Raw genomic sequence first — 24,987 nt, 5'->3', positions numbered from 1 at the left:
TGGAAAAAAAAAAAAAAAAAAAAAAAGTGCGTAGTTTTTTAGCAGTACCTCTAACAGTAATTTCAGCATCTTCAATCAAAAGATTAGCCACATTTATGTGGCTAAGACATCAGCCATTATAAAGCTAGTCCTGGAACTTCTCACTATCACATTGTTCTAAGAAGGAGTTTTCCTTTCTCTTAAAAAAATTACAGAGAATTAACCAAACAAAATAATTTCTAAACCTCTCCTCTGGATTGCCAACAAACTTCTCTAATAGTAAAGAACCTCATGGTGTGCTCTTGTATCTTGACAAAGATCTCCTGAAAAGGCACCGACTTGAGCTCTTGGCTCTGAGGAAGTTGAAGACTTTCACAGCAATAGAAAGACCTCTTTGGGGATTGTTGGAAGAGCTGTTGTTACCAACACAGGCCCGTGCAGGAAGCCTGACATGCAGAGCATCTTTCTTCAGTGCAGCAGCAAAGGCTGAGGCAGTGCCAACTTCACAGGTTCTCCATCTGTGCGTTTGGGGATTGTTGGAAGAGCTGTTGTTACCAACACAGGCCCGTGCAGGAAGCCTGACATGCGGAGCATCTTTCTTCAGTGCAGCAGCAAAGGCTGAGGCAGTGCCAACTTCACAGGTTCTCCATCTGTGCAGAGAACACCAAGACTTCCCACCCAATTCAAGCTGTACTTGGCATTGAAATGTTCCCCATCTCAAAGCTATCAATGGCCTATATTATTTCCAAAGGCAGCTTACCAAAAATATATACGTATCTATTTCTTTGGTGTGAGTAGTCCTACTCTCAAGAGACAAAACCAGGAACTAACTGCATTGAAAGACAAAAGATTTCACCCAGCCATGTGCTCAAAGAATATGATGCACAGCCTGTGGTCCTCTAAAGCCTTTCCATTGACTTCAGGGATCCACAGACCCCAGGTTAAGACCCCTGCACTACTTCTTTTTATGTCATGCTCACTGTTGCAACAACCCCTTTTCTCTTTAGTATTGGGCTTAGCAAGAGACGTTTTTTGCTTCCAACATTCAAAGCCAAATATAACACCCAGAATGTTATTGTCATTTAGTGCCTCCATAAACTGCACTGCAGTCACTCAAGCTCGAAACCTTTCCAACCCAGTTTAGCCAGAATCTTCTTAAGTTAGTGAATACCTTTCTTCTTACTCTCAAATTGTATTTGTCATTCATACTCATTCAACAAATATTTATTGAACAATGTAAGGCATTGTGCTAAGTGTCGGAGATACAGCAATAAACAAAATAGATATTGCCCTGTCGTCAAGGAGCATGTGTTCTAGCACAAAACATTTACCAGGAAAAGCTACTGAACTGTGAGGTACTTAAACTACACACCACTTCTCGTTAATCTGTTTTTCTTCCATTGTGCCATCAAAGTGCATTGCAAAAATCAGCTCAATAAATACCTGTTAATCAACCAAGTTAAATATTATTTTGAAGTTCAAACCAATAATGTCTGACATGAGAAAATTTTGGCAGTTGTTTTGTGATTTAAAAGAATCAGTGATTATGAATTCAGTGAACTTTTTTCTGTTTATGTGTATATGTGTTTTAAGTTCACAACTATGGACAATTTTTGTGCTTCCATTGAATTTGGAATTCATCAGAATTTTTGGAGAAGGTTGCAGATTTCCAATGGAGTCTTCTGGCTCATTCATATCCGTGCTCACGGATGTCTCCATGCAAGTCCCAAGATCTTGGCTATTAGCTTCCTCTTTCAAACATGGCAGTCAAGGCAGTAGCATGCTAATAGAATTCTCTGCACTGACCAGAGAATGATGTGGGATCATTTAACACTGAACGTAAGTTGATCACTTATACTAATAATGAAGACTAACTTTTTCTTTCCTGTTCTTTGTTTTTCTTTTCCCTTTTGCAAAATCATCCCAATATTAATCATTTATGTGGTGAAAATTTATATCTCAACCTCAGAATAAAAATAAAACTTTCAACATGAAATTACAGGCTAAGTGAGGTCAAGGAAGCAGAAACATTTTTATCATCTTTAACAAAACACCTACATCTCTTGAAAAGAAATGTGCTTTCTCCAAAGATTTGCTTCCATGTGAAAAATTTTCCACAGAAAGGAACAAAATAGAAATACGATACAAGCATTTCTCTTAGTGGCCTCTCTATGTAATCTATTTATTTATTTATTTGTCCCTGTGAGACAGAGAGTTTATAAAATATTTGGATGAGGAATGTTTGAAAGTAGCCCAGGCTCTAAAGTATTTAGATTAGATATAGTTCCAGAAGCACCAAGCCTCCCACCCAGAAATATTTCTTCTGTCAATTGCCATGTATCTACTTAAATTTACATCATGGAACTGAGTCTCTAGCTAGCCCCAGTCATATTTAAGAGAAATTTTATCTGTAAGTTCTTAACTCAGTAATGGGTGACCTCTGAATACAATTGTAAAAACTAGTTTATTTGAGATTAGTCTTCTTGGAAAGTTGAAAGCAGAATCCTAAAGGAACAAGGCGGAGGGAAAGGTAAGCTCTGACAAGGATCATTGACAGAATGTCCTAGAACACAGGGAATATAGGCTGAGTTGAAGGACCTCACAAAGGTTATGGATATTTGTGCTTAATTATGTGAAAGAAAGGAAGAAAGAAAAAAAAAAAGAGGCAGCATGTAGCAGTAGAAAGAGGTCAGGCCTGAGATTCAGGAAATGTGACTTCTAGTTCCAGTGCTGGAACTCAACTTTGAATGTCCCTTCATTTCTGTATTAGTCAGCCACTGCTAACAAACCACTCTAAAACTCAGTGGCTTACAACAATAAGCAGTGGGGCTTAGATTCAGCTGGTCAAGGCTGGTTTTAGCTGGACTTGGCTAGGCTTAGCTCCAAGCTGCAGAGAAGTCCAAGTATGTTCCACATGTCTTTCACCCTCCTTTGCCCAGTGGTGACCTGATGTATGTTCTTCTTATGGCAAAATGCAGGATTCAAGAAAGAAAGCCAAACCATATAAGCATATTTCAAGCCTCTGCCCATATCATGCTAGCCAACAATCCCACTAGCCAAAGCAAGCCACATGGTCAAGGCCAACAGCAAAGAGTAGATTCCTAGAAAGAAAGCCAAACCATATAAGCATATTTCAAGCCTCTGCCCATATCATGCTAGCCAACATCCCACTAGCCAAAGCAAGCCACATGGTCAAGGCCAACAGCAAAGAGTAGATTCCCCTGCGCACTGCAAAGCCATGTCAAAGGTGTGAGTATGATATTGATACAGGGAGGGGAAGAAATTGAGACCCACAACTTGGTCCACCATGACTGCTCTAAGCCTAAGTTTCTGCTTCTGTATGATGAGGAAGTTGGCCTAAGTCAGTGGTTCTTAAACACACCAAATGCATTGGAGTCACCTAGGGAAATATTTAAAATATTAGATTTTTAGAGTCCCCCAAATTGTATTTTTCTGTTGTACCCCCCCTCCCTCCCAATGAGGTGATTCTGAGGCACAACCCCTGGGCTAGATGTCTCCAAGGCCATTTCAAGTTTTCTAAGTGAATGACCAACTTAGCCTATCACAGAGTTTATCTGATGCTTACCTTAGGGCTGCCCTAAGTGCAAAGGTGGAGCTCTGGATGTCCTGCACAAGTGACGCAGCCTACCTGACAATGCACCTGATTAAATTCATAAGACCCTGATTCTCCCCTCCGTCTTCTCACTGTGTAGATGACCCCCAGTGAGGCAACTGTGCTTCCCATTGTTAAAGGTTAATAACTGATGTTCCCTTCTCACCACACTGCAAGTCAGATTTCCCTGCCCACCCCCACTCCCAGTGCAAACTCCCTGGCTGCTTCAGTGCCCTTTCCTGTGTTCAGTGTTACATCTAGACAGCAAGGAGCACTGCAATGTTTTGTAGTCACTTGCCTACAAAGAGATTTGTCTATCAAGCTAGCAATATTAAAATTCCCATTTTAAGAATTCTGATATTTTTCAATTAGAAGACAAGCTAAAGACGAAGAGTCCAAATGGAGATGAGCAGTAAAAGAGAGCTTCCTTTCCTGGGTCTTGGAAAAAAGATATATGTAGAAATGAATTTCTCAACTAATTATTCATTCCTGTTTATATATTCTTTAATGATTTGTTTCCATGGCTACCAGCGTTGTTAAATGCTGCCTGTGTTTCATTTTGCTTTGATGCTATTTGAGGTAGTACGCCAGTAGGAGAGGTTCACTTTTAAATGAAAGATGTAATTGAGGCATGTATTTGATCCAAGGTTGAGTGTTCGCATGAAGGAGATAGTGACCATGACATTATTTGCCGGTTGTGTATCTAGCTTTGTGTGTAGTTCTGATGGTGTTCTGTGAGTGTCCCAGGTGATAAGAAGGAAGGAAGAAAAGCAAAGAAGAAGGGAGGAGGGAGAGAGGAAGGGAGGGACCTGAACCATACACATATATAAATCCATGTATATATTTCAGTACTATTATATATATATTTGGTGACATTGACTTGGCCAGAATGTCAAGTAGATAAGGTTGCTTTTTACCTCTGCCATCCCTCCCTCTCCTAACACTGTTCCCTCTCCTCAACCCATAAGTACACGACAAGAGCAAAAGCCTTCTTTCAAAAGTGAGTCAAATATTCAATTACTTCACCTCCGTGTGAATTTCAGTCAGTGTGCCACGTCTCTGGAGGTTATTTGCCTTTGAAGCCCTAACTCTCACTGCAAGATAAAAGGCTTTGTCCCCTGCTACTAAAGCAATGTCAAGCATGCAGATCATTCAAGAATTTGGGGGCAGGACTCCCTGCCAGTAGCTCAGAATGTGCCCTTCAGGGGACAGCATATTTCACTCGTATATCAGCCCTCTATCTGCCTGTTGATAATTGAGGCTCCTTAGAAAATAATGGCATGATACCAAGCAAGAAAATTAATCCTCAGCCACTCCTGAGCAATATTCGCTTTGCACTCTTCTTCATGAATGTCTGTTTTTTTAAATGTTGCTGGTTTGGTTTTGCATTAATATCAGTAGGTGCTGGAGGAAGCCCACACCATTGAAACACAATCAGCTTCTCCTTTCCTTTTCTTTCTTTTTTTTTTTTTTTTTTCCTTTCCTAAAAAGCTTTTTGGGTTTCTGACAGTTCTTAGGGGAGGGAAAAAAAGTCAGCTCTGAATTTTATTTACTCTCATCTGAGAATGATAGATTTTAGAGATTTAAGGTAATTGGGCTTTCTTTTACTTGAGTAAATTTAGGTCTAGCTATTTGGTTCTCAGGAGTCTTGTGGCTATTCTGCTAGGTTACCATGAGATTGTTTTCTTTACATAGAGACTTCACCTTCCAGTTTAAGTTTGCAAACTTGTCGATTCCTTCTTTGTTTGTGTTTGCATCTAAAAATAAAAAATTATGAGCAAAACCAAATTTAGAGGGTTTTATGATTATCTTTTATATTTCACATAGACTTCTATGGGTTATTGATATACAAGCTTGCAGAGAAATTGAGGTCACTCCTTTTTAGCAGTTGGAAATGTGGAATAACCAACCCATGAAATCATGAAAATTTTTAAGCTGTGTTCACCCACATATAAGAATCTGTAAAACTCAAAGCTTTTGAAGTTTTTATTTATATTCAGCTATCCTTTCTGGCTATATTACACACCAATTAAAAATAAATTCTCCTCTTTTCTTGAATTCATATAATTGTATTTTCCTCACTAATTTTTGAAGACTGCCTACTAGGTTGAATCATTTTCTTTTTTTTAATAATTTCTCCTCTTCCAAATAATGAGAACTCGGCGTTTCAAATGTCAACCTTTACCATGTGGCATGATTTAGTTTTTCTCAAGATCATAAAATAATTGTTAAGCTAACCTATTTTTATCCAGGAAAGCATAAGTGCTATTATATATAGCACAGCCTAAACCAGCAGTAAACAAACTATGAGGGACTATCACCTCCAGAAAACCTTGGGAGGACTATTGCAAACCCAAACCTAAATGGCTGGAAAACATCATAATTAGCATGGCAAGTCCTGCTTCCATTTATTCTTCATTCTTAATCACGCAGAGGTTGGCCTGCTGTAACTTTCACATATAATACACAAATCAGAGATATAACCAGAGACGGGACAGAGAGTACTTGGAAGGATAGTGGCAGGTCTGTTGAAGACAGCACTTCATTTCATTTCATTTCATATAACCTGAAGTTATGGTTCGTTCTTGTTGTGTGTGCCCCCTCCCCCCACACATACATGTATTTTGACAAGCCCATTGCTTTTCTCACAGATGCAATTATTCCTCCCTCTGAGACATCTTGATGTTAGGATAAGATGATGGGAAATCATGTATAGAAGGCCACTTGCCCCATAAAAAATTATCCTCCTACATTCTGTTGCTCTTTAAAATATAAAGTCCTCTGGGAGGGGCCACATCCTGAAAGAGACTAATTGCAGGCAAATGAGAAAAATAAGAAAAAAAAAAAAAGGAGAGGTGCCTAGTTTCCAAGCAAAGCTGAAATTTGAAGGAGAAAAGAAATTATGCAGCAAGAAAAGAAGACCAAAGACAAACTTTGAGTAATATCTATCTACGTGGCACAGTCGTCCCTTTTACTGGATTCCAGGTAGACTCTCATCCCTCCTTGGTCTACAGACCAGCAGGGTCATGGAGCTACTAGCTTCCAAGATGAACAGTTTCCCTTGTTGGAAGCTCTATTAGAACTTTCTTTTTCCTACTAAGAATTCCCCTTCTGTCTTCTAGAGCTGCACACGAGAACTCTTCAGGTATTTGGAATCCTGTCTGTCGGTCAGTACTATAGGCCCCATTTACCAGCAAGCATAGCATAATGGCTCAGAACACAAGGCTCTGACTGAAATATAACCAATTTGAATCCCAGCTCTGTCATGAAGTAGCTGTGTAAACTACACCATGTTGTAGAATCTCTATAAAAACTGAGTTTTCCTCATCTGTAAAGTAGAGTAATAATGCCTGCTTTCCAGTATTGTTTTAACAAATATCTGAATAATTTATCAATAGCACTTAGCCAATGCAATGAACACTTGTTCAATTAATAAATGAGCTTTACAGATTTATCAGTGAACTAAATGAAGCCTGCATAGACACACTCCAAGAGCATGCTGCTATCTGATGACAGAAAGTTAGTTCCTGCAACCTAAGTCTTGCCTCCAGATTAAACATCCTCGGATCCTTTCTACTTTTTCTCCAATATACACTTCTTTAAGGACATCCCTGACCTTTCCACTTAAAGTCATCTTGCATAGTAACTCAAGAGATAAAACAAATGCTTGGTGGAAAAAGCAGTATAAGTTTGGGAACCAGGTCACTAGGTATTTGTCCCAACCCATTAGTTAGCTGTGTGCACTGGCAAGCGATACTCCAATCTAAAACCACCATTCAAGAAATACAATTAAAAAAAAAATAGTTAGAGATAGGAATACCCACCTTCATACAACTAAATGAGTATAGAGATGAAATACACAATGACAAAAAAGGGTCCCAAACTGTGTTGACATTTACCACTGAACACAGAGGCTAAAGCTCATTAGTAATACCCAGTTGTCCTTATGAAATAATTACAGGTAATGTAGCTATTTATTCTTGTGATACCTTTTGGTGATTCATTTTAAGTCATCAAGAATAAAAGCTCTGTGGCATCCTAAAGAGTCTGCAGGCTGCTGAAACCCACACTTGTAACTTTGAGTTTCTATCAGCTGGTGTTTCTCTAATGTACAAGCAGAAAATTATTCAGGGTTCTTAGAACAAGAACACACTTTACGTTCTATTTTTAAATTTTATGCCCATTATTATTTAAACTCCCCTATCTGTTAATGTTTCTCTTTGAGACCGGCATGCTAGTTGATAGCATATCCTAAATCTACTAAGAAACCAATGAACAAAATGGTCTTGCTTGTGACCAGTAGGTGTGAATGATGAATATTCTGTTTTGTGTTAGGATTGTTATGAAGAGGCTCTTGATCTGGTTGTGGTTTGAGATTGCCTATTCGTTTGTTTCTATGTTAGTGTCTGACTCAAATTCCAGTCGTCCTTGGAGACAGGAATGAGATAGAAATGGAAAAAGAAAAAGGAAAGTAATTTTTGATCCCAGGAATTTGTAGTCTAATTCGAAAGAAGAAAAGTCGCATGGTGTAAGAGAAAGCATTGACTTAGGAGACATGGACTCTCATCTTGCTTCCATCTCTAATTTTGTGACCTCAGATGAAACACCAGAACTCACCAAGCCTCCTCAGTTTCCTTGGTTATAAAGTTTAGTGATTATAAAATAGTATCTTAATCCCTCCCTTCTCCTCAGTTCTGTATTGAAGGGAAATGGAAATAAAACTTTGCTACAAAATATAAATGACTAAAAATTAATGCAGGGTAAATTTTAGGCATTAAGTGCTGAAGTTATTCAGTTAATGGAAGTGACATATACAAGGGTACTTTGCAAAGCTCATGGAAAGATTCGTATTATCTTTTAATTCCATTTTTCCATGAACTTTTGGAAGTACCCTCATATAATCAAAACTCTAACCCTAACCCTAACTAGGCTGGTTGGTGGACAGAAGATTATACATACTCTGTATTTACACACATACACACACACGTATGTATGTCCATGCATACATGTATATGTTCTAAAATTCCATAGCACTTACACATACTGCAAAATAAGTTAAATACTTTAGAATTTAAAATGATATTTATAATGACTTTTTAAGCAGGAATAGTTGCAAAGTAGACAATTCAAAACAGCTATATAAAAATCTGTTTACCCTGGTACAGGTAACGCGTTCATATAATCTTCAGTGATTTCCAGATAATGCAAATAAAACTTAAATATCTTGATTTAAACTGCATATATTTATATATAACTTTCACATCACTGGGTGACAGACATAATCACAAAGTTCCCAAGTATTTCCTTAGATTAGAGAAATAACGTAAAAGAACTCCCATAAATCTATTGTAATGTTTCAGCATTAAAATGTTGATCATGGACAATCAATTATTACATATTTTATTCTGACATACCATTATATTAATAAAATGATCATGGAAATGTCAATCCTGGTTATTGCATAAATGGCACAGTGAGTGGGTTTATAGGGAATTCTCAAGGTAAGACATTTGGGAAAATCTGCTCTTAATGTTAATTCTAAATTTCAAGAAAATTGAATTTTTAAAATATTGCTCACAAAATTTTATTTTTCCACTTTATAGAAAATTATGGCCATCACTCAAAATTGCATCATTATCAATGTAATAACAAAGAGCTATAATAGCCACTAAAGACTGAAGGTACCCATCTCAATCATTTATAGCTTTCAAGTATATAACTGCTTCCTTTGAATTTAATAACATTAACTCTGAAAATAAAACAAAGCAACCATAATATTCAGTCACTGGCAATATCTACCTAGATAGATTTTATGAGGATTAAAGGAAATAGCATTTATATAAAAGCATCTATCACACTGCTAAATAGAAGGTTTTTATTTTATCTCTTAAAATGTCATGCTTTCCTTTACTTTTTTAATAATACGTAGGGCTTAGTAGATAAAGATGAATTATAAGAGAGATTCCAATTATATTTATTATTATTTCTGTATTATGGTAGACTAAACGTTATAACAAACAACCCCAAAATTTTGGTAACTTAAAATAATAAGATTTGATTTCTCACTCACGATGTAGTCCAGTGTGGGTGTTTCTGGTTGGTTCTCCGCTTATCAGCAGCTTGGGAACCCATAGTGCTTCCATGGTGTAGCTCCTTCTTCCTCCGTGTCCTGGGAGTCCTCTTTCCTCAGGCAGCCCACAGAGTGTCATGCTGGGAGGATTTTATTGGCAAGACCTGGAAAAAGTTAGCACTGCTGCCCACATTCCATTGGCCCACATTCAGCCACAATCAATTGCAGGGAGTCTGTAAAATGCCCACCACATGGCCAGGAGGTAAAGTCACAATTCTCAAAGGAGAAATTGAAATATAGTATTTGAGACCATAATTTTAAATTCTATAAAATTAAGAAGCTGTACATCCTTAGAAAAGTCAGTTAAGCCTCTCAAGATCTCTATGAACTGGGCCGAAAGGTTCCTTCTAGATCTAATCTTCCCTTCTAGATCTAATCTTATTGCAATTATGGTCAACCCATATATTGGAAGCAACAAAGGAATAATTTGATAATAATCTATAATAATTTGATCACAATTTCTAATTAGAAGTGACAGGATTTCTACTTACTGAAACATTATCACCATGCACATAATTTAAAAGTTGCAATTTGCCCCAATCCTCCAGAAAAAAAAAAAGAAATAGAAAAAAAGTTACATAATCCCATCATCTTGAAAATGTTTGAGGTGTATAGTTTCTGCCAGCTTTATTCTGGCTACCTTGAGTGCTCTTAAAATTTTACCAGGAAAAACCAACCCTTTTGGGTTTAGAAGAGGGGGATAAATTTTCTTTCTTTGTTTTTTGCTAGTCACTTGTTTCCCTCTACTTTTATTGTTTTTCCTTTATTCCTGACGGAGTATGTCTCCTCCTTTCTCTCTCACTCTCTCAAAGTCTCTCTTGATATACAATTATTCTGGGCAAGTTGATTTCTAAGGTAGCAAGTGGCTCTTTTTAGCAAAAGTGCAAAAAGAAAGTAGTATCAGTTACTATTTTGTACAGGAAATGAGCTGCCCACATTGACTCTTAGTTTATGTAACTATAATACTTGTACAAGCTTTAAAACTAAATAAATGTGGGAGTAACAATAGAGAGTTTTAGAACCCCCAAATGTAAACACATAATTTCAGATCTTCCTTTTAAGTAGCAGCAGAGAAAGCTTAATTAACAACAACCTACATTTAACAACAGAGCACTTAAGACTGATTGATTTCCTCATTCTCTGCACATGTGCAACATTTATTGACATCAGAGAAACTCATGCATTGGAAAAGAATGACTCAATTGTAGAATATTTATGTCAAATTAAAAAGTGTCATTTGACACCCCCATTTTTAGTACAACTTATTTTTCACAAATGGCAATCCAACTAGTCTCTTCCTCTATTTTCAAAATCAAGGAAAATCTTTGACTAATCATAAAAGGTAAATTAAAATCTGTATCTTATATTTTAATGTCTATGATTACTTCAAAATATTCTATTTTTTTAAAAGCCCTTAAGTATGTATTTTTTTTAATTTGCACATATTAGCTACTTTATGAAAGACAAGTTCAACTCAAAATTACTAAATTACTACCGTCACAAAACGAAAATCTGATATTTTGGTGTCAAAATCAAAACAGCCAAAAATTCTTACTATTTTAATAAAGTACACAGGCTAAAATTTTGTCTAGATTGTTTCACTAATGAGTTACTTAGTAATGTACCAAAAATGCTAAGTATAGATATATAGATATATAATATTTACAAGAGCAACGTAAGACAGGCTCAAAACCTCAAGATCATCTGTTTCCAAAAGAACAAAAAATATTAGTACATTAAAACATAGCAAGGATGTTTCAAGATCTGGTGCAAGGGTGAGCTGTATTCTCATTTCTACTTTAACATTTCTTCTTGGGGCTATGGTAATTACTTTTGAGAAAAATTCTCCATGAAGAATTCAATTCTTACTCGTAAATTATGTACGCACTCTACTCACTCACCAACTTCCTTACCCACCTTCGGGATGGAGAGCAGAAGCCACAAAAGAACCCATGTCCACTGGTTCTCAGTGGGACAGAGGGCTGCTTCTCTGCAGCACACACCCTCCTGCGTGAGAGCCCTCGGAATGCAGTGCCTTGAGCATTAAGCCAAGAGTATAGATCCTTCAACTAGCAGATCAAGCTGCCACTTGGAAACCACACTTCTTCCACTTGTTAAGAAAAAAATTGGTGCAGGCACTTGGGCACGAGTCTTACCATCACCACTGTGAGATGCCTTAGCAAAGCTGCCAGCAGTCACTTAAGCTGCCAGCAGTTGAAAAAGAAATGGGATGGAGGGAGCATTTTCTTCAGTCCTGGCCTGACTTAGATACTGCTAATGTTTTTCTGCAAGCAAGCTGGAGATTAGATACCTTCACTCAAATTTTTGGTCCAGAATTTAAAGCAAACTACCCTTCCACCAAAATATCTGGGGAGACTATCAGAAAAGCTGTTTATGTGTTAGGAACTGTTATAGGCAAAAATCATATGTTAAAGTCCTAACACCTCATGCCTCAGAATGAGACCGTATTTGGAGATAGGATCTTTGAAAAGGTAATTAAGTTAAAATGAGGTCTTTAGCATGGACTCTAATTTAATATGACTGGTGTCCTTTTAAGAAGAGGCGATTAGGACACAGACACACACAAAGGGAAGATCAGAAGAAGACACAGGGAGAAGATGGACATTTGCAAGCCAAGGAGGGAGGCCTTCAGAAGAAACCGACCAGGCTGACACCTCGATCTTGGACTTCTAGTCTCCAGAATTGTAAAAAAAAAAGATTTTTGTTGTTTAAGCCACCCAGTATGTGCTACTTTGTTATGGCAACCTAGCAAACTCATATAGGAACCAACAACTTACAAAGGCACTGAAGTCAGATCATGATCTTAGAACTTAAGTCTGGAACAGCTTTCCTCTTCTGGAACAGCACATCACTCCAATTCATGTAGATCTGGACACATGTAGGTTTCTACATACTTGCTTGGTCAGGACAGCCATCCCAGGATTGGTTCCAGCAGTGAATATATGTAAGCACCAAGCTGGAGGAAGTATTTCTCCTGCTCAATGTAAAGGATCTTTATTTTGGCTGGAGGACCAGTACCTGGTGCCTAAATACCCTCTCTTAGTTCTTAATCCACATCTCTAAATTCCAGACCTGCTTCCTGCATCATACTTGTTAGCCATCTGGAGTTGGCATCCGGGCCTCAGCATCCAGAACTTGCCAGGGACTCACAATCCATCACACTCGCCATCTGAATGCTGGCTCTGGGTTTGGCCTTGCAACTGTATTCTTTGTTCCCTTTCCATTCCTTGAACTTGGAAAGGACAGTGTTGTAGGCAATGGATGTCCTGTCATTCAGCCATTCAGACATTTGTTGAATTTCATTCAGAAATTTGCCCACCATTAATTTTTACATATTTTCCAATGCTAGTCTCAGAAAAAGGAGGATACTTTGCATCCGGAAGATTCTTGTAAATCTGCTCTTTTACAGATAAGGTAGATGATCATAGAGGCCATATGAAGTCGCTGAGGAACAGTGTAGGCAATGAATAAGTTCAGTTAGCTACTCACTCAGTTTAAAATCAACTCCTTATTGCTTTTGACAGCAATAGGAAACTTGTTTGCGAAATACTATGCTGATACTAATATAAATTGTTAAACAGCTTTTTTTCTGTTGGAAAATTCAAATTTATTATTTTTTGTATTGGTTGTTGGCACTCTTAATTGTCAGGAGAAAATTTTATTCCTATAAAATGTATAGATTTTTTACAGCATGCTTTTATACCACTTTCAGAAAAATGAGATAACTATAGACATTTCCACGTTTTCTTCAACATTCAAGACTTATTTGAAGAAAAAGTTGTAAGAAAGGAATACATTCCTTTTAAGACTTCATATAACTTTCTTTTTTTGGAGGGGGAGGTCTGTTACAAATAGCAGTGGACCTATTTAAAACAGGAAGCGCAGGGTGATAGCAGGGCTTTATCAGGAGTGGTACCTGTGAAAAGATAATTTAAAGAAATTCTTAAATAGCCAAATCTATATTAAATGGCACTTGTGATCTGGAGGAAAGGAAAGCTTTGCTGAGAGAAAATTGAGAAACATTTTTCTTATTCCAAAAAGCTTTCCCATGTATTGAAGGAAGAAAAAATGTCATCTGTCTAGTTTGCCATGTTATTTATAGAAAATACTTAAATCTAGATATTTCAATTAGTTTTTTAAAGAAAATTCTCTCTGTACAAATTACCCATCAATGTCTGTTCATGAATGAGCTGATTATAATGTTAAACTTAAGAATTTGATTTCTAAAATCAAGTAAAAAATGACACCTTAGAAAACAATTTTTATTTTTATCTTAAAATAAGCTTAGTTTAGAGATGCCTGTTTATAAACTTTCTTCATTTAATTGGTTTTCTTAATATGAAATAGTATTCCCAGAACTAATTAAAATTTTGTTCTAATGAATATTCAAAGACCAAAATATGTTATCTTTGCAGTACAGTATATAGTTATTTAAATCATCCATAAAGGTAATTATACTTTTTACATTCCTAAAAGTCCTGTATTGTTATTGATGCTACATGGGTGTTTGCTTTCCCCCAGGCCATGATTGAAGAAGCCATCACCAGAGCAGAATCCTTCTCAGTTATGTACACACCATGTGCAACAAAAATAACAGCTGATAAAACAGAAAAAGTAAAAGAGGTTTTCACAAAAACTCATCCTGCATATGCGGAGTATATCTACACAGGTAAGAGTCACTATCTTCAAGTTATCAGCTGATAGTGTATTTCCATTAAAACAAGTGCAGGGCCCCTTCTGGTTTATTTGTTTATTGCTTCTGTTTTAGGGGTATGTTGTTTTAATCTGATGAGTTGAAATGAGAAGTTATTTTAAGATTTTAAGTAGGACTAGCCTTATAGGTCTAGCACACTATTTCTTGTGCCTTCATGTTTCTATATTTTAAGAGAAGAGGGTAAAATGTTGAAACCCTAAGGTTTAAACAAATGAAGGAATGATTGTGATAAATGCCACCTTTCCCCATATCTTTCTTCAGTAAACTAGGTGATTATAGTATTTTCCTAAAGATGGATTTTTTTTTCCCCAATGCCCACTATTTCTATTTTCCTTTCACCATCTAACTCACACCTCAAACCTCCCTCTTTCCTCACGTTCTTGAATCACTGGTATCCAAATGCGACCTGGACACCGAGGGTAACATGGAAGACATACACTGGTGCTACCCTTTTTTTCCTCTTTTTGTCTTTGAAAGTCACTTGCTCTTATTCATTCATTCAAAAATACTTTTTACTACCTACTATGTGTCAAGTGTCATTTTGAATTAAGAGGAAGTTTTTTTATATTAAATTAAAAGCCTCTCAACAATGACTACCACGTTAAGCAAAATCTCTAAATGTACATGCCTAATACCACATCCTACCGTGGAGTACCCTTCGTTCTTTTTTTCAGGACTTTGGGGCTGAGTCAGTGATATATTGGATTAATACTGTGCTCCATTGTTATCCCTTTTAAAGTGCCAGGCACTCTACATTCATTATCTCTTATTATTCTCAGAATTTATGAGGTAAGGTGATTCCCATCTAGAAACAAGAAAACGGTAACCAGAGAAGACAAATAGTTTTCTTAAAGATGCACAGCAAATTGCTACTGGCAGCCTGTGGATTTAAACCCCTCTCCTTGCCACTATTTCCATGTGACAGAAGCATTAAATCCAGGTCCTATGGATTCCTCATTTTTCTCCACAATCCCCAAGCTCTTTAGAGAAAAGACATTAAATTTCCAACTAGTTATGATTGAAGAGTAAATCCTTAAGGAACAATGGGAATTCGAGGACAGAAAAAGGGAGAAGCACACAATACAGGCTATGATGACCATTGACGCTGATTTACTTAGTTGCAGCATTTCGTGAGGAAATAGAGAAAAGACATTAAATTTCCAACTAGTTATGATTGAAGAGTAAATCCTTAAGGAACAATAGGAATTCGAGGACAGAAAAAGGGAGAAGCACACAATACAGGCTATGATGACCATTGACGCTGATTTACTTAGTTGCAGCATTTCGTGAGGAAGTAGGTAATAGTGTCTCAGAACTCACATTCTTTGTAAATCGTTATGAATTATGTGTTATTTTGTTATGCATATTTAACGGATTTGGGGTGGGGGGACCTTGTAGCACGTAGAAGTCATACCTACCTAGTATCATGGAAAAATAACTCAGTTCAGCTATTTCCATTTCTACTCTCTGATCCACTGGGAATGAAGAGAGATTCATTAAGGAAATCACCAGTTTGCCAATTCCTCTCCTGGTAGAATGAGTTTAGTTATATTGAACCTGCTTCACAGAGAAGGCATGAAGATTAATTAATGCTTAGGAAGAACTGTTGCCACTAAGAGTTTAAAAACAATGATAGCATTAATGAGCCAGGCTTATGTCTCATGTAACTCCATCAAACCTGTTATCAAGATGAATTATGATGTGTTGGCAAGACGATTCATGCTACAGGATCTTATACTTTGGAAGAGAAGATAATTATAAGTTACTGATTGTTTCTATTATTTTATAATGACTAATTGCTAGAGTATGACAATGTTATATGAGAACCTAGAAAGGATAGAGACACAGCTTCTGGAGGGGGATCATGAGGCAGATAAGATAGTCTAGAATTTAAATTTCATTGGGACTGGTAAGGTTCTTCACTCTATGGAAATTGTGCTTTGGGCTAACAAAGCTATTGCATTGTGACATTATTTGACTTTGTTGCAAATGATTAAAGGGTTTTCCCCAAAACCATTGCTGGGATGATGGTAAAACAACTATTACTAGTTGCCTGTGCATAGTCTTAGAGGTATGTCTTTTTTCCCCCAGGCTATTTGAAGGTGAGTGAAGGTACACAGCACAGGAAGAGGGAAGGTCAAGGGTTGTCTCTAGCATCTGGACATCTCTCCCAGGAGGTACAGAGAGGCGGCTGGTGCAGGCATCAGTAGCCAAAGGTCATAGCTAGGAAGTGACTCATGCAAAGAGAGAGCCTAGAAGAGTGGCTACTTTGTTTTCTCGGCACTTCCCAAAAAACAAGATCCTCCTTTTATCAGCCTTGTAGATAAAATTTCAGAAGCTTCTATCCTGACAAAAATTTATTCAATTATTTATGTCAACAAATATTCATGCAGCAGATATGACTGGGCAACTACACAACAGATGTATGCAAACAAAAGCCTCTGTTCTTTTTTACCACCCATAGTCTTCTTTGCTCTGCCTGGAGCCAAAAATATATTCTATCTCATCCCAGGGAACTCAGTGCCATTCGATCATTTCTAAAATTTAGTCTCTGTCAAGTAGTTATCTAATCACATTCACCAGCTTCCTTACCCTTTTCCTGGGTTTTTCTTCTCCCCTGGCCTGGTTTTAACATTGACAGAGCTCAAGCATACCCACTGTCCAAAGGGGTCAGTGGACATGTGGGGGAGGAGTTCTTTTCCCAATCTGGGCAGCCTGGTACAGCTGCTGATCACATGGCTAGTGCTATTTAAGATCGGCTCTGGTGGCTTGAGCAGGACCTGATGGGCTCATTTATGGGGCACATTAAGTGACCCAAAGGTAGCTGTATGGGTTCCTCATGCTGCCTCTTGGTGTGATTGCTTCTTCATATAAACACCGACCACCCCTACCATGCTGCTGGCCCAACCAAGAGTCACCCTCTGAGATTCTCTCTCTCTGCTGGAATGCTGGCTTGTGAGCCCAGCCACCTTCTGAGTCTTACTCTAGAAGCCCCTTCCACTCCACAGGAGACTTAAACTAGTCGTAGCCCTCTCTCCAGTTTCCTATGTTACTCTGCCATTTCTCCCTTTCTCCATAATCCAGGATCCCAGGATCTGCAGGACAAAAAGAGGATCTACAGTGGAGTATGGGTGGTTTGTTCATCTATTCATTTATTCAGCAAACATTTGTCGAACACATGTATTACAGACACTATTCTATGTGGTGCTGAGATATACACCTGCTCCTAAGAAAGGATCTAACTTAAGTAGCTTATAATTCAGGGTGAATATTGGACTACATTTTTTTCTCTCTTAGAGAATATTTTCAAATAAAACCTAAGCTCTAATTTTGTGATGAAAGGTTGACTATAATTAAAAGAATGATGGAGGAAAAAACAGACGGAGCATAGTTTGGAAATAGAGGTCCTTGCCACTTAATGTGGCAAGCTAATTTTGTGATGAAAGGTTGACTATAATTAAAAGAATGATGGAGGAAAAAACAGACGGAGTATAGTTTGGAAATAGAGGTCCTTGCCACTTAATGTGGCAAGAAATGGCTAGTTGTTTTTTACCAAACTTCTCTTTTTCCCTCAGGCTCACTCCTAGAATCTATTTCCAGCCTTCCTTACAGTTAGATGCATTTTTGTGACTGAGTAATGGCCATGAAATGTGGAGAGATATAACATGCCACTTCTAGGCCTGACCCATAAAACCCTCCCATGCAAAACTCTCTTTCCACATCCACTGAGTTGAGAGGACCATGGAACTAAAGGAGCCACAAGACAAAAGAAGCCTGGATCCCTGAATGACCAGGTGGAAGGTCACCCACATGAATAAAAAACAAAATTCTCTTGCTTTAGACCACTGAGATTTGGAAGTTCTTTGTTAAATCTGGCAACTTTAACACACATTTAGCTACTAACAAGGAGGCAGCTTCCTACTCCATCCACAACGTGAGTAACAAGTTCTGGCTGACCCAATGCTGGAATAAACGCTTCCCCATATGCAATTAACTCTATCCTCAAAAACACTCAGAACTTGCACATATGCTCTTCTACCTCGTACTCACTCACCCTTCCACAGATAGCTACAGGTGGATGCTCTCATAGACACGTGCATGTACCCACCCATAGGAAAATCGTAAATTTCAGGAGAGATACTGATGTCCCATGGGAGATAAAATACAATTATGAAGTTTTTATTGCAGCAGGAGAAATGGAGGCTATATGTGAGAATTTCTAAATTATGGAAGTCATCTAAATAAAGAACAGATGAAGGTCAAATAATCTGTACCTCGAAGATGCTGGATGAGGAATCTACCTATCAAAGTTTTGCTGGAGAAGTAGTTATTATCATTAAAACTTGGAGACTAACACACTTAATTCTCCCAGTGGAGGCTGGCAAACAAACTTCCAACTTAGAAACTCTGCCCAACTCCAGGTCACCTTCATCAAGCCTAGAGAGTATTGAGTTCATTATCCATGGTCATGTGACAGTGCAGCGAGCCCAGCAATAGCTGGCAGCGTTGCCAGAGATGAGCATAGAGAATATTCACAAAGGAGATCCCCCAGGCAGTGTTTTCTCTCTGGCCAGCTCCCAATTCACAGTTGCCCCTGTCAGGGATTTCCACATGAAAAACAGAGGCAAGGGGGAAAAATTATAAAATTAATTCATTTTGAAGTATATTTATGTCTAAATATTTTTAAATTTTTTCTTCGAATGAACCAACTAAATTAGAAATTAATTTTACAGTGATTCATCATGAGAAGACCCACTTATCCTCAGTGGCAGTTACTGGGATTACATTGCCCTTATAATTTCTATAAGACTGATGAGGGAGGGTTAAAATTCAAATCTGCCTTATAGAACAACCAGGCTTATACATGCTCAGGAACTTACTGTGCATCCTTTTCTATTTCAGGGATATGGTAAGACCCACCCGAATCTTAGTCACATTATAATAGAGCCGTATTGTATTATGCTTCATGGAGAAAAACATACTAATATTTTAGTAGTGTAGCTATCCATTTTTCTTATTTAAAGAAAAATCCAGTTTGATTCATGCAGAGTAGTCAGGGTATATAAAACAAATAATAACTCACCAGCCCCAGAATTATTATGTTTTCATTTATAAAGATTTTGCTTGAGATTTTTATTCATATATTCCAATGAAATAATGCAATTCTGCATAGTTCTTATTCTTGCATGGTTATATTTTAATAATAATAAAGTAATACAATAAGCATATCCTGTCTCCTCTTGATGAAAATGTCAAGATTTATTTGCTAAATAAATAAGTATTCAGTAATGGATCTGTGCTTAGTAATGTTTAATAGAAAAGTTTTCCGGATCAGATATCAATTACTTTAACACTTAGGTGGATAGAGTCATATTTTGTCTTTCCAATGCAATTTAACTCCCAAGAGTAAATATGTATGTTCAGAGGAATTATATATTGTTTTAAAATAGGCCTTTAAAAATTGCTTTTCACTGAAATTTATAACCTTGCTCTTGTTCAGTCATCATTTACCAGTAAGGATAATACATTCTTATGTTCTCTGAAACATGAAGTTAAAATTCCTCATTTGATTCTTTCTTCTTTAAATTATTATAATTTTATCATGATCAAGAGTTTTCAAGATCAGGCTATTTTCCTCTTTGTAAGTAGCTTTCTCAAATAGAAAAATGTATAGAATTAAAGAGCCTGCATCCCCAATATTTATGAAAGTGTTGCAGCCAGGTTGGTTATAAAGATGATAAATAATCTCATTTGTTCCACAGAATTCCTCTTAGAATCAGAGAATCATTCCCAAAGAAAATCCTCATATATGAAACTAAAAATCTCTGATCTTAAAATAGTGAAGTGTTGTTCTTCCCAATGGGAAGTGTGGTGTTCTGGCATTCTCTGTTTAATGGAAGTAAACGCTTCTCAGCTAGCAGTTCACTTGCCCTTTGCAGTAGCAAGGCAGAGTGCTATTTGCCTCTGGTCTCCATCATCTACTGCACCTGGACTTCCCCGGAACAATAGTGCCTCCTGCTTACTATGCTTTCTTATGGAGTCTGACTGAAGAAGGCAGAGAGGCTTGCATTCAAAGAAATGCCAGTAGTAATCCAAAAATGAACGGAAGTAATGTAAATCTTTACTGCAGCCTCTCAACAAAAGCCACTGAGTTTAGGCAGTGAAAATAGGGTACATGGCAGGAAGCAGACAGGTATTATAAAGCATTGTGTCTATAATGCTCAGCAAAACCTTGTAGACAGACACACACACGTAAACACAATACTTACAGGGCAGTTGCCCTTAGAGTCTCCCTTCTCACTGTAAGTTATCCTGATACACTCTCCAAATTTATTTCCTAGGTAATATAATAATAGATAAATGAGTCCCTTTATATTGCCAATCTTGGTAGTCAGCCTTATTAGTTTCTCAAGTTCTTACCCATCACCAGTTACTCCAATCTGCATAAGAAAGCGCCATGATTATTTTAAAACAAGCAGAACTCATTTTAGCAGATAAGGGAATAGTGAGGTAAGTACTCAAATATTAACACATTATTTCTTCATAATCACTTACGCTGTCTAAATTAACCACTCTGTAATATTGTAGTTAATCATTATATACTACCAGCATGCAGTTGACCATTAAAATCACTAAAGATTGAACTCCCAGCCATGTGAAACAATGTCTTTACTTTCTCAATTTTAAATTAAGAAATTTTTTTAAATTTTAAAGTTAATTTTGCACAAAATTAGAATTTTTATTTTGTCGTGTTATCCTTTTTTTTTTTTTTTTTTTTTGACCCCTGGCCAGTACAGAGATCCAAACCCTTGACCTTGGGAGGGTTAGCATTTTTTTATCCATTTTTCTTAATTTAGATTTTTATATTCAGCATTTGAGTCTTATTTATTTCTCCTCAAATTCTTGGCTCACAATTAACCTACACCTTATTGGACATGAGCGTTTCCTGATGATCTTGTGGTCCACAAATAACCACTACATTTTTACATCTAAAGTGGAGCCGTATTCAACCCATTTGTATTTTTTCTTGCTTTTATTTATTTTTTTAAACTTTTATTGTGAAATATCACACACATAAAAGTGCATTTAAAAATGCAAGGCTTAACTGATAATTATGGAGTAAACATCAAATCAAAAAACAAAACATTGAGGAGCTGAGGACAGACCCCTCTGCCCAGAAGCAGGCAAGAAACAGAGCACGCCCAGGGTCCTAGGCAGCAGCCTAGGGCAGCATCCCCACCCGGACGCAGGCAAAGACCATGCTGAAAACAGCACTTCTATTGGGTGTCCCACCACAGCCACTGCCACAGCCATGGCTGCTGCAAAAGCAGCTCGACACCACAGCAGTAGGCACAGCCACCATGCAGGCAGCCTGCCAGACACTCACTTTTTTTTTTTTTTTTTTTTTGACACCTGGCCAGTACAGAGATCCAAACCCTTGACCTTGGTAGTGTTAGCATTTTTTTATCCATTTTTCTTAATTTAGATTTTTATATTCAGCATTTGAGTCTTATTTATTTCTCCTCAAATCCTTGGCTCACAATTAACCTACACCTTATTGGGCATGAGCGTTTCCTGATGATCTTGTGGTCCACAAATAACCACTACATTTTACATCTAAAGTGGAGCCGTTTTCAACCCATTTGTATTTTTTCTTGCTTTTATTTATTTTTTTAAACTTTTATTGTGAAATATCACACACATAAAAGTGCATTTAAAAATGCAAGGCTTAACTGATAATTATGGAGTAAACATCAAATCAAAAAACAAAACATTGAGGAGCTGAGGACAGACCCCTCTGCCCAGAAGCAGGCAAGAAACAGAGCACACCCAGGGTCCTAGGCAGCAGCCTAGGGCAGCATCCCCACCCGGATGCAGGCAAAGACCATGCTGAAAACAGCACTTCTATTGGGTGTCCCACCACAGCCACTGCCACAGCCATGGCTGCTGCAAAAGCAGCTCAACACCACAGCAGTAGGCACAGCCGCCATGCAGGCAGCCTGCCAGACACTCAACTGCATTGACACAAGGAGAGTGACCAGCAGAGACCGGAGAAAGAAGAGGATGTTTCTGTCTTTAAAGCCCACTCCAGAGTAATAGAAGCAACTGCTCTACCATGCCCCTGCTTTATTTCTGATTTTAGTAATTTCTGTCTTCTCNTCATATATTTCTGTTGTAATTTTTTAAATTTCCTACTTATATTTACTTTTGGTTTGGTTTGCTCTTCTTTTTCTATTTTTTTAAGGTAGAAGTTTACATTACTGATTTGAGATTTTTCTCATTTTTAATATAGATGTTTACAAGTATAAATTTTCCTCCAAGCACTGCGTGAACCCTGCATCCTATAAATTTTGATATATTGCACTTTAATTTTTATCTCAAAGTACTCTCTAATTTCCCTGTGATTTTTCTTTTACCCATTGTTTACTTAGGAGAGTTTATTATTGTTAATTTCCATGCATTTGTGAATTTTCTAAATTTCCTTTTATTTTGGTCAGAGAACATATTTTCTATGATCTTCATCTTTTTAAATGTATTAAGACTTGTTTCATGGCAAAAAAAAAAAAAGAAAAAAAAGAAAAGAAATAGAAAAGAAACATTGCCAGCTCTCCAGATACCTCTAGTACTCTACTGGCCCCTTCCCACTCCCAAACCACTCCCTACCCGTCAAGGTAATTACGGTGCTGACACTTAGAGTACTGTAGTTACTTCCTTATTCTCTTTACAGTGTTACTGCCTAACTATACATTCCTAAACTAAACTTTAATCTGCCTGAGTTGGAATATTATAAATATGAAATCATAGAGTAGATATTATTTTGTATCTGGCTTCTTTTGCTAAGTAATTTGTTTATGATATTCATCCATATTGCAAAAAGCATTAGTTTATTTTCATTGTTATGTAATATTCCATTATATAAGTAGTCCCAAATTTATATAAATATTCTACTGATGATGAACATTTGGGTTGTTTACAGTTTGTGGCTATTACAAATGATGCTATTACAAACAGTTTTACATATGTTTCCTGTTGCATTGTATATGGGAGGAGAAATGCTGGGTAACACAGTATATGAGATATGTATATTTAATCAAATTTAAGTAGATAATGCCACAGTGGTTTTCAAAGAGATGTACCAATTTAAAATTCCCCAATCATGTATTAAATTTTTCAGTGTTACGCATCTCTCTATTATATGATATTCTCTTATTAATTTTAGCCATTCTTCTGACCATGATACATACATACTACATCCTATCTCATTGTTGTTTTAATTTACATTGTCCTAGTTATTAGTGAGGTTTTAATAACCTTTTCCATATGTTTATTGGACATTTAGAATTTCTTTTTTGTAAACTGCCTGTTCAAGTCTTCTGCCCATTATTCTAAGAGGTTGTCAGCGTTTTGTTTATTTATTGGTAGTTCTTTACATATTGTAGATAAGAGCTGTTTGAGTTATATGTGTTGCAAATACCTTCTCTCACTCTGTCGTTTAGTGATATCTTTTGACAAACAGGAATTCTTCAGTTTTAACTTATCATTAAACTCCTTCATGGCTAATACTTTTGCTTTACTTTTTAAGAAATATTTTCCTAAACTAAGGTCATTAAGTCTCCTATATTACTTTCTAAAGGCCTTATTGGTTTGTCCTTCATATTCAGGTCTAAATACATTTGGAATAGATTTTTGCTTTCGGTCTGAGAGATGAGATCAAGTTTCACTTTTTCCATAACAATTTTCAAGTATCCCAACATATTTTAATTGAAAAGACCATGATGTCACCAGTGCTTTGTTATGTCACTCCTGTCACAAACGAATGGGTATGTTTAAGAATGTTTCTAGCATTTCTATTTTGTCTTATGTTTCTGTTTGCTCTTGTACAAAAACCAGATTGTCTTAATTACTATAACTTTATAACTTGTCTTAATATCCCATTTTACACCTTGTATCCATTTTTCACCTTCTTTTTCCTCTTTAAGAGTGTCTTATCTATTCTTGGTCCTTTGCATTTCCATGCAAAATGAATAATGTGTTACTGGTTTCTATCACACACACACAAACTATTGAAGTTTTAATTGAGATTTAAATCTGTAGACAAATTTGGAGAAAATTGACATCTTTATAATTTTAAGTCTTGCAATTCATAAATACGGTATGTCTCTCCATTTATTAAGATGTTGAATTTCTCTCAATAATGTCTTACAGCTCTCCAAATTAAAAAAAAAAGATTAGCACATTTTTTACTCTATTGTAGATGGTATTTTTATTTCATTTTCTGTTTCTGGTCCATAGATATGCAATTAATCTTTATATTGACTATATGCAGTAAACCAGCTACATTCTAATTAATTCTAACTTTTTTTTTTCATTACATTTTCATTTTGTCAATATACAATATATATGATTATTATGGCCTATCGCCGACACCTCCCTCCCTCCTCCCTCTCTCCCCTCCCCCCCAAGAATGGCCTTTCCGTTTGCTTGCTGTAACAACTTCAAAAAAGTATAGTTGTTATATCTTCTCCCCCC

General features: G+C 36.9%; 1 protein-coding gene across 1 annotated transcript in view; it reads left to right on the top strand.

Annotated features, from left to right (window-relative positions):
* Positions 1–24,987, top strand: part of SPATA16 (spermatogenesis associated 16) — a gene marked incomplete at its 3' end in the record, with an annotated part of 224,303 nt that overhangs the window by 167,160 nt on the left and 32,156 nt on the right. Inside the window, exon 5 of the mRNA XM_008583058.1 lies at positions 14,265–14,412. Coding sequence (XP_008581280.1) covers positions 14,265–14,412 — 148 coding nt within the window. The remainder of the gene's footprint in view (positions 1–14,264; positions 14,413–24,987) is intronic.

Source organism: Galeopterus variegatus, unplaced genomic scaffold (genome assembly GCF_000696425.1).
Source record: "Galeopterus variegatus unplaced genomic scaffold, G_variegatus-3.0.2 Scaffold2815, whole genome shotgun sequence".
Classification (NCBI taxonomy): domain Eukaryota; kingdom Metazoa; phylum Chordata; class Mammalia; order Dermoptera; family Cynocephalidae; genus Galeopterus; species Galeopterus variegatus.
Note: the sequence above shows the minus strand (reverse complement) of the source record. Positions and strands in the feature narration are given on the sequence as shown.